At 41.7% G+C, this 25,993-nt stretch overlaps 1 protein-coding gene across 5 annotated transcripts in view; it reads right to left on the bottom strand.

Moving 5' to 3' along the window:
* The window catches only part of TANC1 (tetratricopeptide repeat, ankyrin repeat and coiled-coil containing 1), a 245,508-nt gene that overhangs the window by 122,372 nt on the left and 97,143 nt on the right, over window positions 1-25,993 (bottom strand). For all 5 annotated transcript variants that reach the window (XM_018063379.1, XM_018063386.1, XM_018063384.1 and 2 more), the window contains one exon: window positions 10,664-10,864. In XM_018063379.1, coding sequence (XP_017918868.1) covers window positions 10,664-10,864 — 201 coding nt within the window. The remainder of the gene's footprint in view (window positions 1-10,663; window positions 10,865-25,993) is intronic.

The raw sequence follows: 25,993 nt of genomic DNA, 5'->3' as shown, positions 1-25,993 counted from the left end.
ATAAACATACAAAAAGATGCTCCACAACATATGTCATCAAGGAAATGCCAATTAAAATAAGGCACCACCCAACAGCTATTAGAAAGGTCAAAATCCAAAACACTAACACCACCAAATGCTAGCAAGTTGTGGAGCCACAAGAACTCTCATCCATTGCTTGTGGGAATACGAAATGGGTACAGCAGCTTCAGAAGATAGCGGGTTTCTTATGAAACAAACATTCTTACCATACAATTCAGCAATCATGCTTCTTGGTATTACTTAAAGGACTTGAAAACATGTCCACACAAAACCCTGCACACAGATGTTTACAGCAGCTCTATTCATAACTGCCAAAACCTCAAAGCAACTAAGGTGTACTTCAATAGATGAATGAATAAATAACCATGGTACAGTCCAGATAATGGAGAACTATTCAGCTTTAAAAAGCTATCAAAAGATGAAAAGATGTGAAGGAAACTAAAATTCCTATTACTAAATGAAAAAGCCAATCTGAAAAATATGGATGAAAAGCTATGACCAACCTAGACAGCATATTAAAAAGCAGAGATATTCCTTTGCCAACAAAGGTCCATCTAGTTAAAGCTATGGTTTTTCCAGTAGTCATGTATGGATGTGAGAGTTGGACTATAAAGAAGGCTGAGCACAGAAGAATTGATGCTTTTGAACTGTGGTGTTGGAGAAGACTCTTGAGAGTCCCTTGAACTGAAGGGACTGCAAGAAGATCCAGCCAGTGCATCCTAAAGGAAGTCAATCCTGAATATTCACTGGAAGGACTGATGCTGAAGCTGAAATTCCAATACTTTGGCCACCTGATGCGATGAACTGACTCATTGGAAAAGACCCTGCTGCTGGCAACGACTGAAGGCAGGAGGAGAAGGGGACGACAGAGGATGAGATGGTTGGATGGCATCACCAGCTCAATGGACATAGGTTTGAGTAAGCTCCAGGAGTTGGTGATGGACAGGGAACCCTGGTGTGCTGCAGTCCATGGGGTTGCAAAGAGTCAGACACAACTGAGTGACTGAACTGAATCTGAAAAGGCTATACACTGTATAATTTCAACTACATGACATTCTGGGAAAGGCAAACCTATAGAAACAGTAAAAAGATCAGGGATTTGAGATGGGATGGGGGAGGGAGGGACAACTAGGTAAAAACCACAGAGGGTTTTTAAGGCAGTGAAAATACTCTGTATGATACTACAATGATGGATACATGTCCTTATACATTTGCCCAAACTAAGAGAGTATCTAACACTGTAACGTAAACTTTGGACTCTGCATCATGATAAAGATGAGTCAATGCAGAAGCATCAGCCTTAACAGATGCACCCTCTAGCAGGTGATGCCGCCGCCAGGGAGGCTATGAACATTTGGGGACAGGGGTAAACGGGGATTCTCTGTACCTTCCATTCAGTTTGGAAGTGAATCTAAAACTCCTCTTATTAAATTCATTTTTTTAAAAAAAGGTGGGCTCCTTAACTGCTACTTAGGACCTCTGGCCAATAAAGGAGCTTTTGGTTGGTGACAGAAGTGACCAGAAAATCATATCTCCCTGGAAGAGTTTCCTAAATTTGATTTCTCAGAACCTGTGCTCAAAGAAGGGGTCCATTTGTAACTGTTAGCTAGTGACTCTAGATAACCCCCCAGAGACAAAACTTACTGGTTTCAATGCTCCAGGCCCAAATAGCAAAAATTTTCCCAAGGGTCCTGGTTTTGTAGGACACTCCAGCTCTTGCTGACTGCTCTTCTAGAGATTACCATCCTGTGTCCACTTTCTCTTCTGAACTCCAGGATCTGTGCACCTTTATGCCTCTGCCGGGAACCCCAGCCGCCTCTCCTGCTGACCCAACCACAGGCTTGCTTCACTACAAATCTGAGGACTCAGGCTGGAACGTCAGTGCTTCCTTCCTGTCCGTTTCAACCTCACACTAACATTCATTAATGTTAGATATGGGTGCAATAGCTTCTGTGATATCTGAGTTTCTCCGTGAATCAAAAATGACCAAAAAGAAGAGATTCCCACCACCACCGCCCCAACTCTATTTTCTTGAGGTAAAAACCCTCATTTCAGAGTATGGCGCCGGGTTTGTTCTAGCCGCCCTCTGACGTTGCCGTACAGTGTGACTGGATAAAACCTCCGGTCATCATTAACTGAAGATGGTAGGAAACACACAGCAAAGGAAAACAAAAACAAAAACGCCGGAAGTCTGAAAAATAGGAGCGTGACAGGAGCACAGGAAAGGAGGGATGAGAAGGCTGCGGACAACCCAGCTTAAAGCATGCTCCTGATAGCAAAACCCTGAGCGAGGCAGGACCTCAATTAAGTAGTAGTTCTCTCAGATATGGGGAAAGGTATGTTCCCGGCTTTACAAATGTAAGGTGCTAGGACATTTAAATTGCTTATATGTCCATTAGTATTTTCAGTCAATCACATGGAGCTTATGAAAGTAGACTACTTCAATTTAATTCATTTTAATAGGTACATACCAGCACCCATCAGCCGGGTGACTGAAGGAAGTGATTAGATCCTGTTTCCAAGGCTTCCTAGGGGAAACAAAGACCAGGAGTTCAAAAGACGTCAGGGTGGAGAAATGCCATCAAAGGTGGTGCAGAGAAAGGAGGGAGCACATTGCTACCAGGTTTTTGGAAAGAAGCTTCTTCTTACATAGGGAAAAGGAGGACATAGAGAAGACTGGATGAAGCAACAGCGGTGAGCCACAGCTGGGATCAACTGGGAAAGAGAAAGTTGTGACCTAGGACTCAGGGAAAAGAGCAAGCAAAGGGGGAGTGGAACAGAAGGGCTGGTTTGGGCACAACAGTGGCTTGGACTCAAAATTCATTCAGTGGGAAACGGATTCACTTATCAATAAATGGTGCTGGGGCAACTGGATATCCTTCATCATGTGAAAAAATGAAGACGACCCCTACCTCACACCATTCACAAAAATTGGACTCAAAAAGGAGCCTAGACTTCAATATAAGAGTTAAAACTTAAATAATAAGAGGAAACATGGGCATGAATCTTTGTGACCTCTGAGTAGGCAACAGTTTCCTGGATACGACATCAAAAGAGTAGCGGCAAAATAATAATTTAGCTGGTCTACATTAAAATTTGAAACTTCCGTGCTTGAAACAAAAGTATCAAGAGCACAAAATGGAAGAAAATATTTTCATATTGCATAATTTGTATTTAGAATATACAAAGAATTCTTAAAACTTAATAAAACTATAATAAGATACTAATTCACATGTACTACAAAGTTATCTTTTTGATTATAGCCAAGATAACAGGTAACAGATAGATAATAACAAGAGTTACCAAGGATTTAGAGAAACTGGAAACCTTATACTCTGAAACTAGGAATCCAAAATGGTGCAGTCATGTTGGAAAACAATTTGGCAGTACTTCAAAGGGTTAAACAGATTATTTAAATTTAAATCATATAATTTCAGCAATTTCACTCCCTGGTATGTACCCCTCAAAAAAGCAAAAGACACATCCCCACAAAAGAGGATACACATGTTCAGAGCAGCATTAGTCGTAATAGCCAAAAAGTGGAAATAACTCAGACGTCCATCAACTAAAAAATGGACTAAAACATGCAGCATATGCACGCACATAAAAAAGCCAGGCACAAAAGAACCTATATTGTATAATTCTATTTAGACAAAATCCCCCAAACAGGCAAATCCATTGAGGAAAAAAGCAGAGTGGTGTTTGCTTAGGGCCGTAGGGTGTGGGGCTGGACGGGACTTGGAGAGGGAAGGATGTGGAGTAACTGCTAATGCAAATGGATTTTTTTAAGGGAGATTAAAACGTTCTAAAATTAGATTGTGGCAACGGTTGCACAACCCTGTGAAAATGCTAAAAAACACTGAACTATAAACTTTAGATGGATGAATTATACAATATGCAAAGCATCCCAATAAAGTTGTTTTCTAAAAAAATGCAATGGGATAGATTATAATGGAAAAATATGTAAATTTGAATTGAGAAAACAAAATTTTGTGAATCATAAAACACTGTAAACCTAATTAAATGGAAAACCATGAACTGGGAACGTTTTTGAATTACGTACATGACTGATGGTCTTTAACAACAAAAAGTTGCGATAATTCAGTAAGAACTGTATTGCCCTAGTAGAACAGAAGACAGATACCACAAGAATTCTCAAAGAAAAAAGTACAAATGACCAATAATATATAATAATCCATTCATAACATTAATACAAAACTTTTCACCAAGTAGTCACACTTTTATAGTCTATCCAATGAAAATATCAGAGATACCTTTAAATATTAATAAACAAGAATGTTCTTCCACTGTTGTTTATTAGGAAACTGGGATTGTCTTACACATACGAAGCTGGGGGAGTGGGCAAATACATCACTATCGTTTATTTACTATAGAAAACAGGGCAGGAAAGACATTCGACCAATTTTCAGAAGTGGTTGTCTTTCTAGGGGTGGGGTGGGAGTACCAAAATTTATTGTCTATTGTATAAATATACAATATTTATATTGTATATTTTTGTAATGAATTTTCGTCCACAACTATTCTTTCCAAAATTCAGAAAATAAACAAGTTACTTCTGTATTTACCTTCTTTGAAAAGGAATTTTATAAGATGATCACGTATTCTTTACCAGTGGTTCTCTAACTTTGCTACATATTAGAACCACCTGGGGAGATATTTTAAAATCCAAATACCTCATAGGCATTAAATCAGAATTTCTGAAAGCAGGACTCAGTCAGCGGTCTTCTTTAAAATCCCTGGGTATGATTGAGTGGTACAGTCCGATTGTGTATGGATGGACCAGGACTCACGGGCAGGAGAATAAACAACACTCAAAGGTCCTTAAGTTCACAGCAGAACAAACCAAACACACACAGGTTTGTGTGTGAGCACAGAACAAAGTTTGTGTGTGTCCTAGTCACGGCTAGGTGCGGCAGTAAGACACAGGCAGGCCGCCTGCTCCCTGGAGGAGGTGATCATTGAACGAGCCTGCGGGAGGGAACATCGCGCGGTGGGTCAGAGCCCTGACTGTGGCTCGACCACTCAGAAGTGCTGGCAGGGCTTCCACTAGCTGGTTCTGCGCGCATACTGTGTTATCCCTGCGCCGCCCTCCACCTCCCTGGGAAGGGGCCTCTCAGACGCACGTGTGCACAACCTCCAGCCTGCCGCCTCCCCCGTGCCTGCCACCAGAGCACAGAGCCACGTCATCGGCAGCTCATGTGTCAACAAGGCACAGACAGAACAATGCAGACTGGCACCAGCACGGGAGAATATGCTGGGGTGGGAGCTGGACTGGGGCCAGCCCCCGCCAGCAACTCGCACCCTGGGGCAAGCTCCCTGCGGAAGAGCCTCTGCGGCTGCATCTACAAAGAGCCCTTGCCGGCCCTCACCTCCCTGCCATCCCCCATGATCCACGCACACAACACAGACCACGGCTGTCGACGAACCTGGAAGCCAGTAGAGTGTTAGCTCTGCCTGTGACCTTGATCTGACTCAGCTGTGATAATTCCTCTGTCACAGTACCATAGAAGGAAAGAAAATGGAAATTGAGAAGTGCAGACACAAGGGAAGCCGAAAAGAGGAGGGTTATGGAATGGCTTCTCTCAGCCTCCTCTTGCTAATTAGTGGTCCACAGCGGGGCCTGACAAAGCAATGACTAGCACCATCCACTCAAGACTGTTTTCAGAAGATGCTGACTTCAGAAGGAAGCCTCTCAAAGAATGCTAGAGGCAATGTGAAGTCAATATAGCGTTTTGTAAAGTGACTGGGCAGTATGGACCAAGAATTTTTAAACATGCAGTCCATTTAGTTTAATACTTTCACTTCTGGGAACCTGTCGCTCTTGAGAAATCAAATGTATATAAAAATTACTTAACAGAAATATTCACACTGGAAGTTCTGGAGACTGGATGCACAACACTGTCAGTGTATGACCAACGTGTACACTTAAAAATGGTTAAGATGGGAACTTGTAATGTGTATTTTATCACAATTAAAGATCTACAGGCATTTAATAACAAAAACAAAATAAAACATTGACTCAATTTAAAAAAACTGAAAAATAATATAAATATCTAACAGTAAGAAATTAGTTAAAAATCAATTATAGAATATTGAAACAATGAACATCAAATATCGAGTTCTTCAGGCACACTGGATCACACTCATGATATAATATTCAGGAAAATGACAGAGGACACGTGGTACTGGGTTTAGGAAGAATTAATTAAAAAAAAAAAAAAACCTAGAAAATCAAAACCCTAAGAATGATCCTGTCTCTCCACTGGGATTTCCAAATTTTCTACAATAAACACTCCAGCAGGGGGAGAGGAGGGCCTTGGTAGACATTAACTCATGGTCCAAGAATCAAAGGGCAGAATAACTTCCACTTTACAGCCTGTCAGCTTTGAGGTTTTCCCTTAAAGAAACAGACAGCCTGAGGGGTTTTCAGAACTGCTACATCTGCTCTGTCAACTGAGACAGAATTGGGACTGGAGACAGCAGAGGCGCAAGTGCAGCCGTACCCCCAATATGTTCCAGGACCCCCAGTGGATGCTTGAAATCACAGAGTACCGAACCCTATATACACTGTGTTTTTTCCTATGCACACATATCTGTGATAAAGTTTAATTTATAAATGAGGTAAAATACAAGATCAATGACAATAACAAATAGAATGAGGTCTCTCTCACTATTTTATTGCAAAAATTTAATGTATTTCCCCTCTTACCTAAAGCACTCATCACATGCTGTGGTTGTAACTTGTGTAGTTTGATGTGTGAGAGCAAAACCAGCACAAGTTTTTTTTCCTTCCTCACAATTTCACGTACAGAAAATTCGTTCTTACAGTAGATCTTAGCTACTTCGGCAAATGATTTTTTTTCTTCTCTTATTAAGTCGAGAACCTTTGCACTTAAAGGAAACCCTGCACAGCTTCTCTGTAGCGTGTCTGAACAGTCAGCATCACTACTCTTGAGCTTCAGGTCCATTCTTAAGTAAAATAAGGGCTGCTTGAACCCAAGTACTGCAATATCAAAACAGTAGATCTGATGACCAACGGGACTATGCAGTGACTAATGGGCGGGACACACAGAACAGAGAGTCAATTCACGTCCCCGACAGGACAGAGCAAGATTTCATGATGTGATGGTGCACAATTTAAAAATTATGAATTGTTTACTTCTGGAATTTTCCGTTTAATATCTTTGGATACCAAATGACCACGAAATAACTGAAACCACAGAAAAAGAAGCCACAAATAAGGGGCAATGACTATCATCAGCACTACCCAGTCTCCTCATATATGTGAGGATTAGAAAAGCAATAACACCCACTTTTCACGATCTGCTGTTTCACCCCATTCACAGCAGCTTTAAAGGTCCCTTCCTGCCTCCTTCTATTTATTCATAATGGGCCCAAAGTGATCTGGGAAAATGTAATCCAAATATAAAGTCACAGAAGATATTACTAATAAACAATCCACAGGAAACGGGCTTTGCTCTTCTCTGAGAGACAAAAGGATGCGTTACAAATATTAATGAATTCTTAATCCAAAAAGGCTTGCAACACCACCGAACTACTTTAGTGGATACTGATCCTTGTTTTCATCACCAGAAAATTTACTTCTCATTTAGCAAAAACAAAAACTTTTAAACAGTACTCGGGAAACTGAATCTTCCAACTAGCAATGAAAAAATATAAATACTGTAGAGCAACATGAAAGAAGAGTAGATATAAGTGGCAAGAGAATTAGGACATAAACTCGACCACATGAAGTGCAGGGTCCCATTACTTCAAAGTTAATGACATTTTCTCAGCTCCAGGGTTCTCATGACCTAGGAGCTGATCACCAAATGTACTCGTATACACACCTTCATTATTGATACAGGCTGTGTGAAGTGCCTGTGACAGGAGTTTCTAGTATTTGACTTTTGCTAGAATAATAGTCCGGTCCAGTAGTTTCTTGATTAGCATCAATTAGTGAAGCTTTTCCGTCTAAACAAGTAAAACAGGTTTGGTTTTTGGTTGGGTATTTTTGTTTTGGTTTTGCCTTAAACAGAAGAAAGAGAAGGGCAGCTAAGCTTACAAATGAGAAGAGAAGTCATGGAGGTAAGTTCACAGCTGGGTCTGAAAGACTATGTGCTCTTGAAGGACAGCTGGGAAGGGAAAACAGAGGGGATAGAGTAGGTGGGGGGAGGGCAGTGGTTCTCTGCCTATGGGCTCTGCTCACACACTGTATCTACTGTATCATTAGCAACAACAGTGCTAACTTCTCAAATAGATGGCTATTTTAAAATCCAGTGCACGTTCACAACCATGTGTCAACTATTTTTATAGGCAGGTAGAACATTAGGGCTCTGGATAATTTTCCAACAATATGGTTTAAACAGAAGTTTGTGTGTGTGTTTAACACTGGAAAAAATGCTGTTTACTGTCTGATGTATTCTGAGTCACTGCCACTTTTAAGCAAGCATCTCTGCCCTTGACTTTCCTTTTTGAACTAAAATTACCAAGATAATGAAACCAAATGACCACTGTGAGACATAAGTTTGTTGTTCACATGTAGGCAATCATCAAACACCGCCCCACCAGAGAAGAATGCGCTTAGTGTATGTAATTATCATTTGAACCAAAAGCATCTAATATGGAGACTACTTCCTTCATTCCATTAAAAGATTGAATTTTGCAGAATTAGGTATTCCCTTCCATTTGTAAGGCCTTGCAGAGAACATATTAGCATAAATAAATTTATTCCTATAGAGAAAAAACAAATTTTGAGATATTTTCTCAAAGCCAAAGACAGCTAATTTGGTGAGGACACAAGAGACAAAGTCTTGTCAGGGATTTCTCTGCAAGTTTGCCTGTAGCCTCAGTGAGACCCTTCTGGGTCTGACCGTTTTTGCCACACTGCCCAAGCTTGTCATGCCATGCATTGTTACCTGATGTCCCACGAAAATGCCACAAGGTAAGTAAACAGTAATTGTGAAGTGATGAATGTGCTCGCTAACCTTACTGTGGTAATAATTTTGTAATATATGTATCAAATCACTACATTATATACCTTAAAGTTATAATGTTATGGGTCAATTATATTTCAAAAAAGCTGGGAAAAAAACATTTTAAAGTCCCATTAAAACTAACCTTGATTTTTTAATCAATAACAATATTTCTGAAATATAGTATGCCCCAGAGTTGCTCAGGTGTTCACCAATCTTAGGGCTCAAGAGGCATCAATTCATTTGCAGCAGCACAGACTAGAGGAGGGAAACCTCTAGAACCTGGCTTCTATAAATGAGGTACACTTGGAGAAGACATCACGCCTGTCTTCAATTATCAGACATAAGAAGCGTACATACACTAATTCAAGGAAGAAGGACAAATGATGAAGCTAATAAGAATAAAGGCAAAATCCTGTGCACAATTTGTAAAAAGCAGTAATTCCAATGGAGTAACTGGTGAAAGGGACAGTGTGGGAACTGGGACTTGAAACAAGCGAAGAAATCTGACAAAGAGATACAGCAGCGGGGGGAGGGCAAAGAGAAGCAAGAAAGGACATTCCAGGAATTTCCCCAAATACTGATAAACAGGTCAAATTCCTTGGCACAGGAAATCACTTCATACCAAAAGGTTTCCAAGTTCCAGCTAATGACTAGATTGTAAACAATGTTGTCCAAAATAAGAAAGTTCTATAACAACAAAAGATTTTTGGACAATCACCAACTCACAGCACCAATGCTAACATTCAGAGCTTACGGTTCACCTTAATTTTACACCCTCCTTCAAACTGCAAATATCCACTACATGATTTAGAAATAACGCATATAACATACTGAAATTAGAAAAACAGAAGCCAACTTCACAGTCCCAGGGCATAGTTTAGATCAACTCCAAACACGTCTATTGTGTAAATGTAAACAATTCTTACACTGGCATACGGTCAACAAGGCCCCAGTTTATCTTGCCCTCAGTAAACAAATACTCAGAAAACCTAAAAGAAGATCAAAGAACTTTTATAACTCCAGGTATCAGCATCTTGGCAAGGCTTTCCTCACATCTGATTAAAGTTAGGTAACATTTGGGTTTTTACTGGTAAAGTAAAATGCAAAAAGTTACTAATAAAAAGTGAAGCCAAAATACTTCAAATAATCTATAAGTCCCTTGTCCTACCACTTCAAAGTCTGAATTCTCACCAACAATTAAATTTTATAGCTGTTCAAATGCTGGATGATGTAATCAAGGAAAATACATCAGTATATAATGCTAAGCAGTAATAAACAGACTGTTGTCAGATTACACTTGCCAAAATCCATAACCTTGTAAACATACCACAGCAAGTTTAGATTATAGCGTTTCTCTAATTTGTGAACAAGAAAACAAAACTGTTGGTTAATGTTAATATTGATAACATGAATCTTTGTAAAAGTCTAGTCTGGGCAATCAATATGGTTTACAGATAGGTTGAACTAAAGAAATCGATCTATCCAAATAATCTTTTTTTTTTTTTTTAAGATCTCCTTCCAGAAGTTACCATAACAAAGAATAAAAACGTTCTGCTGGAAGATTTCTTGTAGGCACTAGCTTTGCCTAATTCCAACATATTCACTACTCACATAACCAAGAAGCCATTAGGGGACTCGTTTACCTGGGGACTTTTTGGTTGACCTTGACGGCACAGAGTGAGACTGTCGGGGCAGCAGAGGTGACGAAGGCAGAGACATGGAGACGCCTTTAGCCAAGCTCACCCTGTAGGCATCCTCTGCCACTGGAAGGCTGCTCACAGGGAACTCACCGCCATGGCCAGGCGGCAGGACTGGAGGGGAAGTCTCTGGACCAAAGTCGCCTCCTGGAGTGGAGAGAGAAGACCTTAGGTTAAGCCACAGATGCAAGGTTAATTCCTAAGAACTACATTCTTAGAATTCCAATATGCCATATGTGTGTGTTGAGGTTTTTTTTTTTTATGATTTTTTTTTTAAAAGGATTCTCCTTGCATCCCATCCACTTCACACTCCCCAGGGCGGAGTCCACCATCCTAAAACTCAACCAGCCCAAACCCTTAGTCATGAAACTGGAACCGTGGCTCATTGATGAAGCAGGTTCTCCTCAATATTCAGCCCTTTAATGAACTTAAGGACAGACAAGCTTACTATTAAGAAATTAAATGTTTTAAGGCACATATATTTTTAAAAATGCAGAGAATGCAATTAAAAAGAGAACACAGGGAAGGGAATATGTCGGCTAGAACCAGAACCTCTGAAAAAAATACAACCAGTCCTCAAGTACATAGCTGTTATGCTTTCCTCCTCGACACCAGGCATATACAAAGAAGCAACTGAGATGGTGCAAGAAGAAGAGATAAATTATTTTCCTGATGATTAAAAGAGCATCTTCAAGCTTTGAATTATATACAGCAAAACTAGAAAGGTACAGAAAGTTTTCCACAAGCTAACTTGTGTCTCTGACAGAAGTTATCCAACTGGTCCTTAACCATGCCTTCCTGACTCCAAAAACCAAAGCCTGGATTTGAACTTACACCATTTATTTAGCCAAGTGGGAACTCAATTTTTGCAGATCTTTACACACAACACTCAAAAAGGATGCAATCCTAACTGTCAAGTCCCCAAAGGCTTCACTGTACTTGTTTTTCACATTATGAGGCATGATGAAGTAGAGTCACTCTCTCCACAGACCAGGAGGGAGTAGGGAGGGGAAGAGTTTAAAAAGGGCGAACATGCTCAAGCACTGCTTTCAAAGGCAACTCAAAACCAGCAGAGCTGCGAACAGAAAAGCCACAGGTTCCACAAGGCGTAAGTTGGCACCATCAGAAAGTAATTTCAGTCTCAGCTGGGCTAGCTATGCTTGAAAGGGTTTTAATAAAGTTGGGGAACTAAATATCCAAACGAGCTATATTTGAAGAAACGACGAGAGTGACCAGGACACTCTCACAAGAACTTTCAAAAACAAGAACATTATGCAAACATGTAAGACAAATAACGTTCTTGTCCATGAGGAAGGTAAGCATGCGGGCCGGAGTTAATGGAGATCCTTACCTCCTAAGTCCCAGTGAAGGCCAATAACCCCCCTTCTTGCAAGCTCTGCCCACCCTGCTTCCGGAGTCTGCACTGTAAGATACCACCAGCACCAGTTCCCATGACCCAGGAGCTAGTCTCACACCAACACAGACCTGCAAGAAATCTTTCAAAAACCACCTCCTTGACGTTTTAAGCCAGGGCATGAAGCTTCCCAGTTGTCTCCCCTTCAACCGTCTGGTGATGAAACAGATCTTAAGGCAGAACAGGAGATGCACCATAACACCAGCTCCCCCTGGGGCTGGTTCACCATGCTGAGACTTGAAGGGACAGCTGTTTGCTCTGGTCCAATATCACGCTCGCATGATCAGTCCCCCCACCACATTGGTCTCATCTTAGGAATGCAAACAGGTGCTGTGCCTTCAAGCATGATACCTGGTCACCTGATTCCTGGTTTGGCCAGAAACCCCCGAAGACAGACAAGAACATGGAAAGCACCAAGGCCACACACAGCCCAGTTACATACATAGGATGTAGAGGGCTTGAAGAGGCAACACTGGTTTTCCATGAGGTTTGAAGAGAGCTACCCTGCCCTGGGACTGCCCTTGCACTGCCAAGACCACCAGCCTGGATACTCAAATGGCTATGGGGTGGCCTGATGGGAACAGGCACTGTCCCTTCCTACTCACACACAAGTATCTCTGACTGAAAACAAACAAGCCCCAGATTTCAAGTCACCTCATCTGGATGAGGACACAAATAAGGGAGAAATGCATCTATTACGACAGCACCAGAAATCAAACTGCAAGCTGATTACCAAGAAAGCATTTATTTTCTTAAATACTTAGAATTTTTCAATGTGATACATGAAGAAATTGGAGATTGAGGGGTAAAAGAGAATTAAAGTGTTTCCTAATTACAAATTCTGCCCATAAACTTTGTTTATATCAAGCAAAGCAAATATTTTCATTAACTGCAAGTCTGGTGGGGATGGGTTTCCAAAGAAAGCCATAACCATGAGGACCTTCGGCCTTCAGAGCAGCTGTGCTCCAGTACTTTGATTTTATGTGGTCTGCAATAAAACGGGACTTAGAGATGGGGCTGGGGGAGGGAAGGTTTCTATTTCAAGTTTACTTTGACATCTCACCATAACATCAGTCCCAAACATGCTGTTCTGTTGATTTGTTTTTAAGACACAATTAAAGATCCCTAACTTCCAGCTTCCTTTCATCACAAAAGCACAGAGCAGAGAAAGCGGCTTTATGTACGAACAGGAGGCACAAAGATCCATTGGCTAAGAGGCTGGAGACAGCACTTGGAGTCTGGTGCTTTAACTGCATCAGACAAGGGGTTCAGGTCAAAGTCAGTCCAAGAGCATCACAAGGATGCCGATGCCAGTACCAGAAAGAGAAAGTCTCTTAGGGGCATCCACAGGACTATACAATACTGGTTCTAGGCAACATGACACCAGAAATTCTTCGGTTGATTTAACATTCCCCAGCAGATGTTTAAAGAGGTTTAAGAGGAATTAAAAACATTTCACTGCAACAACCAGTACGGCAGGCACATTTCTTTTTAGCCTTGAAAAGATGTTTTTCTTTTACCTGTGACCTATTTTATTCCATACCTCAATTAAGTGACAGGAAGCACACCTCAATCCCCCTTCCTGTTGCTGAAACAAGAATGCCCAGGCCAGGTAGTTTGATGCATCCTCTCCAGGGTAGGAAAACCACATTATCAACCACCCGTGACTTACCAGCCCTCCTCCAGTTTCCCTGGCAGGTGTTTCCCATTTATTCACCATGGACACTCACATCCACCCCAACATACTTTCACTCTCAGAGACCATCTAATCCGATCACATGAATTCACAGACAAGACGCCAGGGCATGGGGGCTAACCGTAAAAACCAAGGTCAAGGCTCAGTTCAGTTCAGTCGCTCAGCTGTGTCCGACTCTTTGTGACTCCATGAACCGCAGCACGCCAGGCCTCGCTGTCTATCACCAACTCCCGGAGTTCACTCAAACTCATGTCCATTGAGTCGGTGATGCCATCCAGCCATCTTATCCTCGGTCGTCCCCTTCTCCTCCTGCCCTCAATCTTTCCCAGCATCAGGGTCTTTTCAAATGAGTCAGCTCTTTGCATCAAGTGGCCAAAGGACTGGAGTTTCAGCTTCAACATCAGTCCTTCCAATGAACACCCAGGACTGGTCTCCTTTAGGATGGACTGGTTGGATCTCCTTGCAGTCCAAGGGACTCTCAAGAGTCTTCTCCAACACCACAGTTCAAACACATCAATTCTTCGGCGCTCAGCTTTCTTTATACTCCAACTCTCCCATCCATACATGACCACTGGAAAAACCATAGCCTTGACTAGATGGACCTTTGTTGGCAAAGTAATATCTCTGCTTTTCAACGTACTATCTAGGTTGGTCATAACTTTCCTTCCAAGGAGTAAGCATCTTTTAATTTCATGGCTGCAGTCACCATCTGCAGTGATTTTGAAGCCCCAAAAAATAAGTCAGCCAGTTTCCACTGTTTCCCCATCTATTTCCCATAAAGTGATGGGATCAGATGCCATGATCTTAGTTTTCTGAATGCTGAGCTCTAAGCCAACTTTTTTACTCTCCTCTTTCACTTTCATCAAGAGGCTCTTTAGTTCTTCACTTTCTGCCATAAGGGTGCTGTCATCTGCATATCTGAGGTTATTGATATTTCTCCCAGCAATCTTGACTCCTAGAACTCGCAAAGGCCCCCCAAGTGGCCGTCTCATGCTCTAACAACACACACACACACACACACACACACACACACACACACACACACACACACACACACACACACACACACACACACACACACACACACACACACACCTTTTCTTATTTTAAAATCACCAACTCTGAGTTTCAAAAATAAAAGACCAGAAAAGGCATAAGGGTATAAGGTTCTTCCTGTTTGTAATTTATATAAGCAAATATCCATATATATATGTAGTTAATAAAAACAAATACACATACATATATTCTTTCACACAAGAAAACTAAATCCAAGTAATAGTTTGCAAAGATAACAGAATTATCAAAGGGGATAAAGTCATCCAATAAGGCTTTCTTAATTGGCAGAAATAGCTTTTGATAATAGTTCTTTAATTTTTTTCCACTATTATAGACTGTGAAAAAGGATTTAAACTCATAATGGAAGAAAATGCAAACCTGGGAGATGATGAATGTTTTAAGGCAGCTGTGCAGAATGGCCATGTCCAGCACTAGAGATTAAAGTACATGGAGTGCAGGATTAGGGAAGGATTTTAAAAAACGAGGGCAATAAAGCCAGGGAGATGAAAGTAAAAGTGCATTTCTGAAAAGAGAAGACCTGAGAGAGGCAAGAGTGAGCTTCGACATTCAGGTAAATAGGTCTGCAGATGCAGGAAATCAGATTTCCATTTATTGTGCCATTGAAGTGGCAAGCTGGAGGAGGGGGGAATGGAAGCTTAGAATAGAAAACAGAAAAGATGTTCTGTTTATCCAGTTCCAGAACACAGGACTGGTGCAATATGCTTAACTAGGGCATTAAATGTGTTAGGGCATCTTTTGTGCAGTGCCTGCCCAGGAGTGCGCTCATGTTTCTTAACCGTATCTTCCATCATAAAGCTTTGTATTCATATAACTCATGTATATTTACAGAAACCTAGAAAATTGGAAAAGATTTCCTCCCACAAGATCCAATATCATTTTTGGAACCTTGAGAAGTCTCTCTCTGAAAGCTCTTTAAACCATTTTACATCTTATAGGATCTCCCAAGCATCGAGCCAGAGCTAACTGTTGATGTGCATTTTCAAAAAGAAAGATTAATGTATTCAAGAAAGCAATTTTCCAAAACATTCTTCACACAGTCATGACTAATTCTCAAACAATACCGCTAAAAGGCAACAAAGCCGCTAACCCCAGAACACAGAAAAATCTGGTCAATAGGACAAGCTCACCCTTTTGTCTTCAAAACTCCAGAGGGTTCTGAAGAGAGCTTAGTGAGGACTATCCTCACAGCTTTATTCTTAATACTCGAGGGTTACAGAACCAAATGTACTTTATCCAGAAACAGATGAGTAACACACTAGTATTTCCTCTCGAATTGTCAAAGTTTTCCTTCAAGGCAGGCATGTCACCCTGCAAGGGAGTCTGAACTTCTAAGAATATGTATATGACCTCAGGAACACTTCCACTCCCAAGCCCCAGAGGGGTGCACTGTAATAGAATAAGTACTTTTTTAGTTGTACTACGTGTTAGGACAAGGTTTCAGGCACTTTATATCACTGTAACCACCTCAGGAAGCAGGTGCGGGCTGCCCTGGTGGCTCAGCGGTAAAGAATCCGCTTGCAATGCAGGAGACCCAGGTTCAATCCCTGGGTCAGAAAGATTCCGTAGAGGAGGGCATGGCAACCCACTCCACTATGTTTGCCTGGAAAATCACACAGAGGAGCCGGGCGTGCTACAGTCCATGGGGTTGCGAAAGAGTTGGACACGACTTGGCGACTAAACCATCTCCAGCAGAAAGGAGTTGCTAGTGTTATGTCCATCCTGCAACAAGGAAACTGAGGCTCAGAAAGAATCAAGAATCTTGATCAAGGACACCAACAAACGGCAGAGTCAGGTCCGAAGCCAGGCAGTCCAATCCAGAGTCCAATCTCTTTTTCCTGTTCTCCTAAGAAAAGGCTATTGAGATAAGCCCTTCCACCGTGTGTTGTTTAGTGTACTTAACGGGAAAAGCCAAAAATAGTCTATGTAGGTCTACACGCAGTGCCGGGCCATGGTGAGAAGAAATCCGTCCCTTCATCTATTTTCACTCTTCGTGCTGGCTGTTTAATTAGCTCTAGCACTCCTGGAACACTCCATTTGGGAGGCACCCAGGCCCAGGCATCATTAATTTCCTTTCTGTCACACTTTATGCTGTCACCATACAGGCAAAGTGGATCCGAGAGAGATGTTTAGTCATCAGGCACCCTAAATAGTTTCTTCTCATTTCACTTTGTACTGTAAATGCATTAAATCTTGTAGCCTCTGGGCCTGCAGTCTCCGCCCAGGATGGAGGCACTGATTGCCATTCCCACCACAAAGGACACAGAATCCTGCCACTCTGCCAGGCTGGGTGATGAAGGGGGCAGTGGGGCAGTTGTAGCCAAAAGCAACCTGGCTTCTAGGTTCATCTTAAATCTGCATGGATTCATTATTCTACATCTCCAGCATTCCCCACGGGTCCTGTCTGAAACTCCACACTTGCATTCTGAGATTTGCCAGGCCCACTGCACACACCCGGAGCAGCAGTTCCCAGCTCTCCTCGCTGCCTCACAGAAGGGAGCCCAGGCCCTCACGGAGGACGCCACAGGGAGCAGTCAGGGGCTCAGCAACGCACCGGCCAGCGAAAGCTCCCCACGTGATTCTCAGGTGCACGCAGGAGGGAGAACCACTGAAGACGGAGAGACCACAAGAAAGGAGACAGAAAGATCTGAAAAGTTCATGCTCCTATTACGAGATGGTGGGGCGTTGGGGGGAAATGAAAAGGAAAACAAACTCGAGGGAATAGTCCATCATGCGGATGATTAAATGAAGGTTCCCATTATCCACAATGTGTATCCTTCAGTGTGTGTGTATGCGTGTGTATATCATGTAAACATACATACTTGTACATGCATGGACGGTCTCTAAGAAGGACACACAGGAACCACGTGCAGTGGATGCTCTGGGAACAGGAACTGCCCAGCTGGGAGCCCGGATGGGAGGTAAATACACTTTTAACTGGTTTATATTTTTTCCTATGTGCATATGCTTCCTCTAAATATTTTAAATTTGCATTCTTAGGATTGAGACAGGGGTGGATATGAAGATCTTAAGTCTAACAGGGCCACGCACCACAGCTTAACTTGGCAAGTGGGAAAGATGAAGTTTCATCCCATAAAGACTGCTCAAAGTGACAGCGGATGTGCTTGACAGGTGGAGGCAGGACAGGGGAGTAAGGAGAGCCCCATGCCCTGCCCCAAAGGGAGTCGGATTCTTGGCAGCTCCCATCGTGTAGCACATGTCTCCTCTCTCTCATCCTCCACCCTGGCTACTCCATGACCTAGTCATCTCCACTGCTGGGGGTGGAGTGTGGGCACACTTGTGGATGCAGCTCACAGGATAATCCAAAGCCCTAGGGAAACACTGGTCTTCCCAGGTGGCTCAGTGGTAAAGAACCCGCCTGCAAATGCAAGAACCGCAGGTTTGACCCCTGGTCCGGGACGATCCCCTGGAGAAGGAAATGGCAAGCCACTCCAGTATTCTTGCCTGGAGAATCCCATGAACAGAGGAGCCTGGAGGGCTACAGTCCACGGGGTCGCAGAGTCAGAAACAACTGAGTGACTAAATAACAACAGGGAAACAGGAGGTCTGCCAGGGACAGGGCAGGATGAGGGGAAGGAAGGCTGGGGGGTCTGTTAGGTGCAGGGTAGGGGAATAAGCAGAGGCTAAAAAAGGAAAGGAATGAGGCAGGACAGGACCAAAGAGCCCAGAGGTAAAAGGAAGAGGGGGCAGCCCATAGCGGAGTTGGGTGGAGGCGGAACACAGGCAGGAAAAGCACGAATTCCTTCTCCAGGGATCTTCCAGAGCCAGGGATGAAACCTGGGCCTCCGGCACTGCAGGCAGATTTTCTACAACTGAGGCACCGGGGAAGCCCTAACCTAGTGTAACCTCAGTTTAATTTGACTGCATCTACCAAGACCCTACTTCCAAATAAGGCCACTTTCAACAGCTATCAAGTACTAGGACTTCAACACTTGCTTTTCAAAGGGACACAATTCCAATTCTCTTCTCCAATACCAAGACCCAATAAGCCAAAAAAGCAGTATCTTTTAATCCTGAGGGAGCAAAGAGCATGACCAAACCTCATAAAGCCAAACCAACTTTTCTATTAAGTGTGTGTGAGTGTGTGTGTGTGTGTGTGAAGTCACTCAGTCATGTCCGACTCTTTGCGACCCCATGGACTGCAGCCCGCCAGGCTCCTCTGTCCATGGGATTCTCCAGGCAAGAATACTGGAGTGGGTGTAGTACCAAACAAACAAATTTTCAGATACCTGTCAAAGGCTCAGGAAACGCACAGCTCATTTATCCTTTTTGAGGAAGAAGTTAACTTAAAAATCAAAATCAGCTACTCAACAGTGGGGACACTATGACTGGAAGGAAAAGAGCAATAAACTATAACTCAAGTCCAGCCTTCAGACACTTCACTCAACCATCCCTCTTCAGCTTCCATTCCCTTTTCATTCAGGAAATGTGTTTCTCGAACCATATCCTTCATCCCATGGTGCAGAAAGAATCTCTTACTTTATCTGGTGACCTCTTAAAACAATAGTGCCTTGTGCCAGAACTGGCTAAAAATGGCTAGCATTTTTTACACGATAGTGACACTGGGCAGAGAAAGCTCTCTTTACTGCTCCCCACCAACACCCTACCCCAAACAAGAAGAGTATCACAGAACACCACCACGACCACTTTCGTTGCCAAGGAACTGAGATTACAAAAAAAGAAAAATACAAGTTTACCACATGATCATTTTTTCAAACACCTGGGATAAACGTTTAAGCTAGTGTACACAATTTTGTACATGTCATATGATGACAATAGGAAAATATACACACCACCAAAAATGAGAAGTAAATTTAATAAAATGTTGATGGTGGTTACTCCTAAGAGAGTGAGAAGTATCGATGTTTTTCCCCCTTTACATTTTACGGTTGATGTATGTTCTGACACTTTTATAATTAGAATGCTTTGTAAGATAAAACACACTTTTCCAGTAAACATTTATGTGAAACATAAATTTGTATCTATCTTCTTTTACTTACAGAGGTTTCCCAGCGAAAAGCCCCTCCACTGGATACCTGTCAAGCCTCTGTCCTCATGAGTTCCCTTCTTCAAGAAGGAGGGCTCATTTTTCCTTTATCCAGCCTCTTCTAACCATGTCCACTGGTTTTACTTAACCTACCAGGCTGACCTGTCCAAACTACCCACAGTCATCATTCTCCCAGGTTTTACTGATGGGCATAGTCCTCCTTGTTGACCTCCTTGTTCCCACAGTGAAGTTCTAGACTGGCTTCCTATAACAGACCTCATGTTGTCCAAGATCCAGTTCCTGACCCTATACAGTTGACCCTTAAATAAGGTTGGTTGAACTGAACGGGTCCACTTACAGATTTTTTTTTCAGCAGTATAATCTTAGTATTATGCAATCTGTGGTTGCTTGAATGCATAGATGAGAAATTGCATATTCAGAGGAACCATGTAGATGGAGGGATAACTATCAGCTACATGCAGAATTTCAACATCAAAGAGGGTCATGACAGCACCTTTCCAGGCTGTTCAGAGGTCAACTGTATAAAGTAGTCACAAGGAACTTCAAGGTGCTGGCTCTGTTTATATCTTTCTCTGCTTTTAACTCCCAAGTTCCAACCAATAAATCCTTCCCTTCACATAAAACTGCAACCTGAATATACCCTCTTATTTGTAATGACAGGGAGAATTATGCTTTATACACAGAACTTTCTTGAGGGGGTCGGGGGGCTGTGACCGAAGAATGATGAGGGTAAGACCACCACCTCCACGTCCCACATCTGTGTGAGAGCACCCCGAACTGTGCCAGAAGGCAGCCCTGGGGACTGCCCTGGCACACTGGAGCAGCTCCTAAAGCCATTCTCTACCTCAGTCACACACCTTGTACTGTGGTAACTACTGGAACTCACTTACCCTAAAGCGCCGTATGAAGTACCCAGATAACACATCAGTATTTATAAGTTTTCTGTTTTAATTCTGTGTCGGTGTTCACTGGTATCTGCTCTAATGATGAAGATGATTAAGCTAGCTATTATTAAGATGTTATTTGATGTACCAGACCCCCTGCTAAGCATTTTATACCCATTAGCTAATTTATTCAACCTATTCCATTGGAAGTAAATGCTGTCATTATCCCCAGTTACAGATGAGGAAACTAAGGCTTAGGGAGGCTAAGCACGTTGTCTGTAAGTGGCAGGTCCAGATGTGAACACACAGAATCCTCAGTCACAGCATTGCCCTGGCCTGCCTCCCCAACCCCTGCAGATACCCTGACCAAGCTGCAGATGGAGTGTGGCGCGCTGTTGAGATTCTGACTATCATTCACTGACAGTTTAGCAAGTCATGTTCCTCTGAATGATAATCATCAGGAACATTCTGTCAGATTGGACATGCTGACATTTTGGGGGTGGAAAAATAAGTGGAGGGGAAAAGACTTTTAGAACAATACCATAACCAGTACACCACCCCCTCACTGACTACTCAAATCCAAACCCTGGCAGTCCCCTGTCAGCAGAGCTGTCTGCCAACAGCCCTCGTTACAAGAGCAAGGGCGAGTAGAGAGAGCAGTACCATGCATCCTCCTTCAACTCCTTACAAGGAAAGTGGGATCTATAAACATTTGGGGGAAAATGCCTCAAAGTTTCCAGGCAGCATTTAAACTTTCTCCCCCACAAACAGATTAAAAATGCAATGCAACCAACTCAGTACAAATTCTAGAAAGCAGCAAAATAAATCAATTGCGTACGTGTGGCTATTTATCAAGATCCCTTTCAGGCCTGTATTGGGGCACAGGGAACAGGGGAGAGAATGAGATGACTTTTCATTCTCTGCCTCTGTCATTTCATTTGCTGTCTTCCTGCAGCATCATTAGCACCATCACCAAAACCACGACAAAAAAGAAAGAAAGAGAAAAAAGCATTGCTCAGTTTTTGAAGCAGCAGCCTCAATGACATGTCTGGTAAAATATCTTAGCAACAATGTCAATATTGTCTCACCACAGCTAACCATATTAACATTCCACTCTAATCATGATTTCTCAAATATAAAATGGAACTTGCATTATTCACTTCATTCATTCTCTGAGTATCAGTCGGGGAAGGGGGGACAGTTTTCCAACAATTTTGATAAAGCTGCATGAAAAATGAACACAACATTGTAAATCAACTATAACAATCAATTCAAATAAATGTCTGTCTATCCTGGGATAAACCATAATGGAAAAGAATATAAAAAAGAATGCATATATATATTTGTATGTACAGCAGAAATTAACACATTATAAATCAACCATACTTCAATTAAAAATGATTCAACATCAAAATTATATTCAATGCTATTCAGTTTTGTGTATCTCACCTGCAAGTACGAGAATAAGCAAGTGTTGATGAGCAACTGGCATAAACACAAGGACCATACTGACAAATCACTTTGATCAAATCCCATCCCTTGTTATTTCTGTAATGGAATGCCTTCACTCATCTGTTTGTACATCTATATTTCAAATTCCTTTTTATAGGGCTGCCAAGACCGGTTTACTAGATAATGGAGGCGCTCCTTTTCCTAGGAATCTTCAAAGTCACAAACACACACTTCTTGTCATGGCTGGCTGGGGCTGGCTCTGCAGAGACACAGGAACAAATGGCATGCCAGTGGCTCCCACGCCTGGCTGACCACTCAAAAGCCATTTTAAAACCAGTACAGGAGCTTGGGTCCCACTGCTGGTGAGTGAGTGACTAGGTCTGGTGGGAATTTGAATCACAAGTGCCCTCAATGAACTAGCCAGGTTTAGAAATCCCCGCACTAGGGCCTCCTCTGCCAAATCTGAGGAGAACACACAATCTCGTAGGTAGAACCCTTCGCAAGCACACAGATTATCTTCGCAGAATGCTGGTGGCAGATCCTTGCTGTTCAGATCTCACATTCCTCCCCCTTCTCCCTCCTTGCAAACACATGCCATCCCAGACGTTAGCAGCAACTGACCCAGAGCACTCCACCAGGGCCAGGCCTGCTTCACAGCTCTCTCTTCCTGCACCAGATGGAATGGCCAGAGCCACGTCTGCCACACAGATAAGCGAACGGAGAAGACAAAAATAATCTGAAATGCCACTGTTTACTAATGCCAAAAGGAGAGAGTCAAGGGGCAGAAACAAAGAAGCCAGAAGTGTATAGAAATCATCATAAATTATAATAAGAACTACCATTTATAAAATGCTTACAGTGGTCCAGACACTGTTCCAGGTACTTAACTCACCGAATCCTCAGGATGATCAACAACCCTCTGAGGTAGATGCTGTAATCATGCCCATTTTACAGATGCAAAAATGTAAACAGTGAGGTTAGGCAACTTGACCTGGGAGCTGAACCTATGCAACCGGCTCCTATACTGTACTGAACATAAAGTTTTGGAGACAAACTGGATTCAAATCCTAGCTCCTTCACTTAGCAACTGTGCAGTCTCAACCTAGTTATTTTATTTCTACTGATAAGTTACTGTTTATACAACTTTGTCACACTGTCTAATACACAGTTGAACATTCAAAAAGCAACCTTTATTAGTACTGCCATATTTTGCCCCAGGGGTTTCACTTCCTAGTTTTTTTCAATATTGAAGATGAAAAATATCTCACTACTCCCTCACAACATCTGAGTATCAAAAAATTCATTATATAAATTTAAATATCTGTATATTTTATTTCCTTGCTTAATAGGCATTTTCCAAAACCAGAAACAAATGTGAAAGCAAAACAAATGTCCTTCATCATCATGATGCCTGTTTTAAAAAAAATCTTCATTTCATTTGACTTTCATAATTATTCTATGACACCGATAGAGATTGTTACCTTCATTTTATAGGCAAGAAAACTGAGGTTCAGAAAAATGAAGCAATTTGTTCAAAGAGAACTAGTAGGTACATTCAAATTGGAACGCTTACCTAAGCTTCCTGAAGCCAAACCTGGGCTTATCCGTCTTTAAGATGCTGCTTCCATAAATCAGAAGAGATCTGAAGTACTGTTTGGGAGCCCAATAGCCATGGTAACAATTTAATGGATAGTGGGGGCAGGGGGTGGGGGTGGAAACCAGAATTTCTAATCTCCAGACTCTTAGAGCTAAGGATATAGCTCTAAGAGATTTAATCAGATTAGCAGCATCAAAACTCTCACATGAAGCAGGGAAAGAAATCCGATCTCCTTGAAATAATGACTTATAACCTCAGCCAGTTTTCAATACTGAACTTACAGAATTAAAACAAAATCCTTCCCTTAATCTGTCAAAAATGGAGTCTGAGTTAGATGAATCTTTGTTTTTAAGTTTTATAATTCAAAATTAAACATGACATGTTTCACTTGCTTAGAACTCTGGCTACTAAACTGTCAATGGTTAACACCACTTACCAAAATATTAAAACACCTATTGAACTCAACAGAAAATCAGGTAAATAAACAGGCAGGAAAGAGAAAGAAATGCAAATTTTGTTGTCAAATAGATATATACTATCTGCCAAGCGTGGGTTCAAGCAGTTTATAAACATTAACTCATGTAATCCTCATAAGTAACCCATGGGGCACAGAAAGTTTAGTTATTTTGTTCAAGTTCACACAGCTGGTAAACTATGGAGCCAGGCTACCAAATCCAGGCAATATGGTCTCAAATGGCTAACAACATATTTAAATGTGTTTGGATTCATTCTAAAGAACTGCAAAATTAAAGCTTACTGGAAAAATTAAGTCGTTCATTTGTTTAGTCACATGCTTATCAGCAGAGGTTATAATCATTCTCACATATTGAAGGCAGAACTGTAAATTTAATGCCACATTTTTGAAGGGCAATTTGACAAAATTTAGAAAAATTATAAATGAATGAACTTGTTAATCAACAATTTTTCTTACAACTATTTTTATGAGAGGACAGGGAGTGAGGCACAAGGAGATTTATTCTAGCACTGATTGTAATCAATCAATCAATGACAACAACAAAAAAAGATGAAACCATCAACAGGAAAATAATAAAACAAGTTACAGAATATTTGTCCAATGTAATACTCAGCAACTTTTTAAAAGTCTACATATTAGTGTGTGCTAATATGAAAACGTGTCTAAAAATTCAGTCAACATCGTAATTTACAGAACAAAACACATTGTGAAGTCTGTGTAGGTTTTCTTAAAGACGTATATGCACGTATATGCAAGCCTACACACATACATGCATAGAAAATATCTAGAAAGATTTAAAAAAACTGTTAACATTCCTTTTGGGAACAAAAAGGGAAGCAGAAAACAACTGGCAGGTATCTTTACTTTTAAAACCATTGCATAGTTTTTTTAATGATTGTATATTAAATATTACATTCATGGTGTTTGAGTGACTTTACAAAAAAAAGGTGAAGTTATAACCATCTCAAGGACATTAAGAGAAATGGACTTTCAGATATAGAAAAAGAAAGATACCACAGTGCTATTAAATCTAGATTGAGACCATGTAAGAATCTGAAATAAACCTGGGGGAGGAAGTGGAAACACTTCAAGAAGGGGGGAAAAATACCCCCGGAGAGAGAAATTATAATTTACCACCGTCTATTTTGAGGATGTGTTTTTCTCTATATTTACTCAGCACCAGAGATAAAAATAAGGGAACTAGCCAGAGACATAGCAGAAACTGAACTAGTCTGGAGTCAAAAACTTGGAGCCCATCTTTGCCCACTAGCTAAGTGACCTTGGACAGCTGCTCAAAGTTTTCCAATTTATTTATCAAAAACTGAAGACACTGAATTCAATTTCTAAGATCCTCCTATATTTAAAACCTTTCACTTCATTACCTTGGTTTAAAAAAGAATCTCTGGGAACATCCCTGGTGGTCCAGCGGCTAAAACTCAGTGTCCCCAGCGCTGGGGGACTGGACCCGACTCCTGGTCAGATCCCATAAGCCACAACTGAGAGTTCGCACGCCACAACTAAAGATCCCGTGTGCTACAACTGAGACCCAACACAACCAGATAAATAAGAATCCTTGTACATAATAAGCCAAGAATATGAGCCATGGACAAAGTCTTATTAAGGAGATGCTCACCTATCTGCAACTATCCCTGCCT

The sequence above is a fragment of the Capra hircus genome, chromosome 2, assembly GCF_001704415.2.
Source record: "Capra hircus breed San Clemente chromosome 2, ASM170441v1, whole genome shotgun sequence".
NCBI lineage: Eukaryota > Metazoa > Chordata > Mammalia > Artiodactyla > Bovidae > Capra > Capra hircus.
The sequence above is the reverse complement of the archived record's forward strand: the minus strand, read 5'-3'. Positions and strand labels throughout refer to the sequence as shown.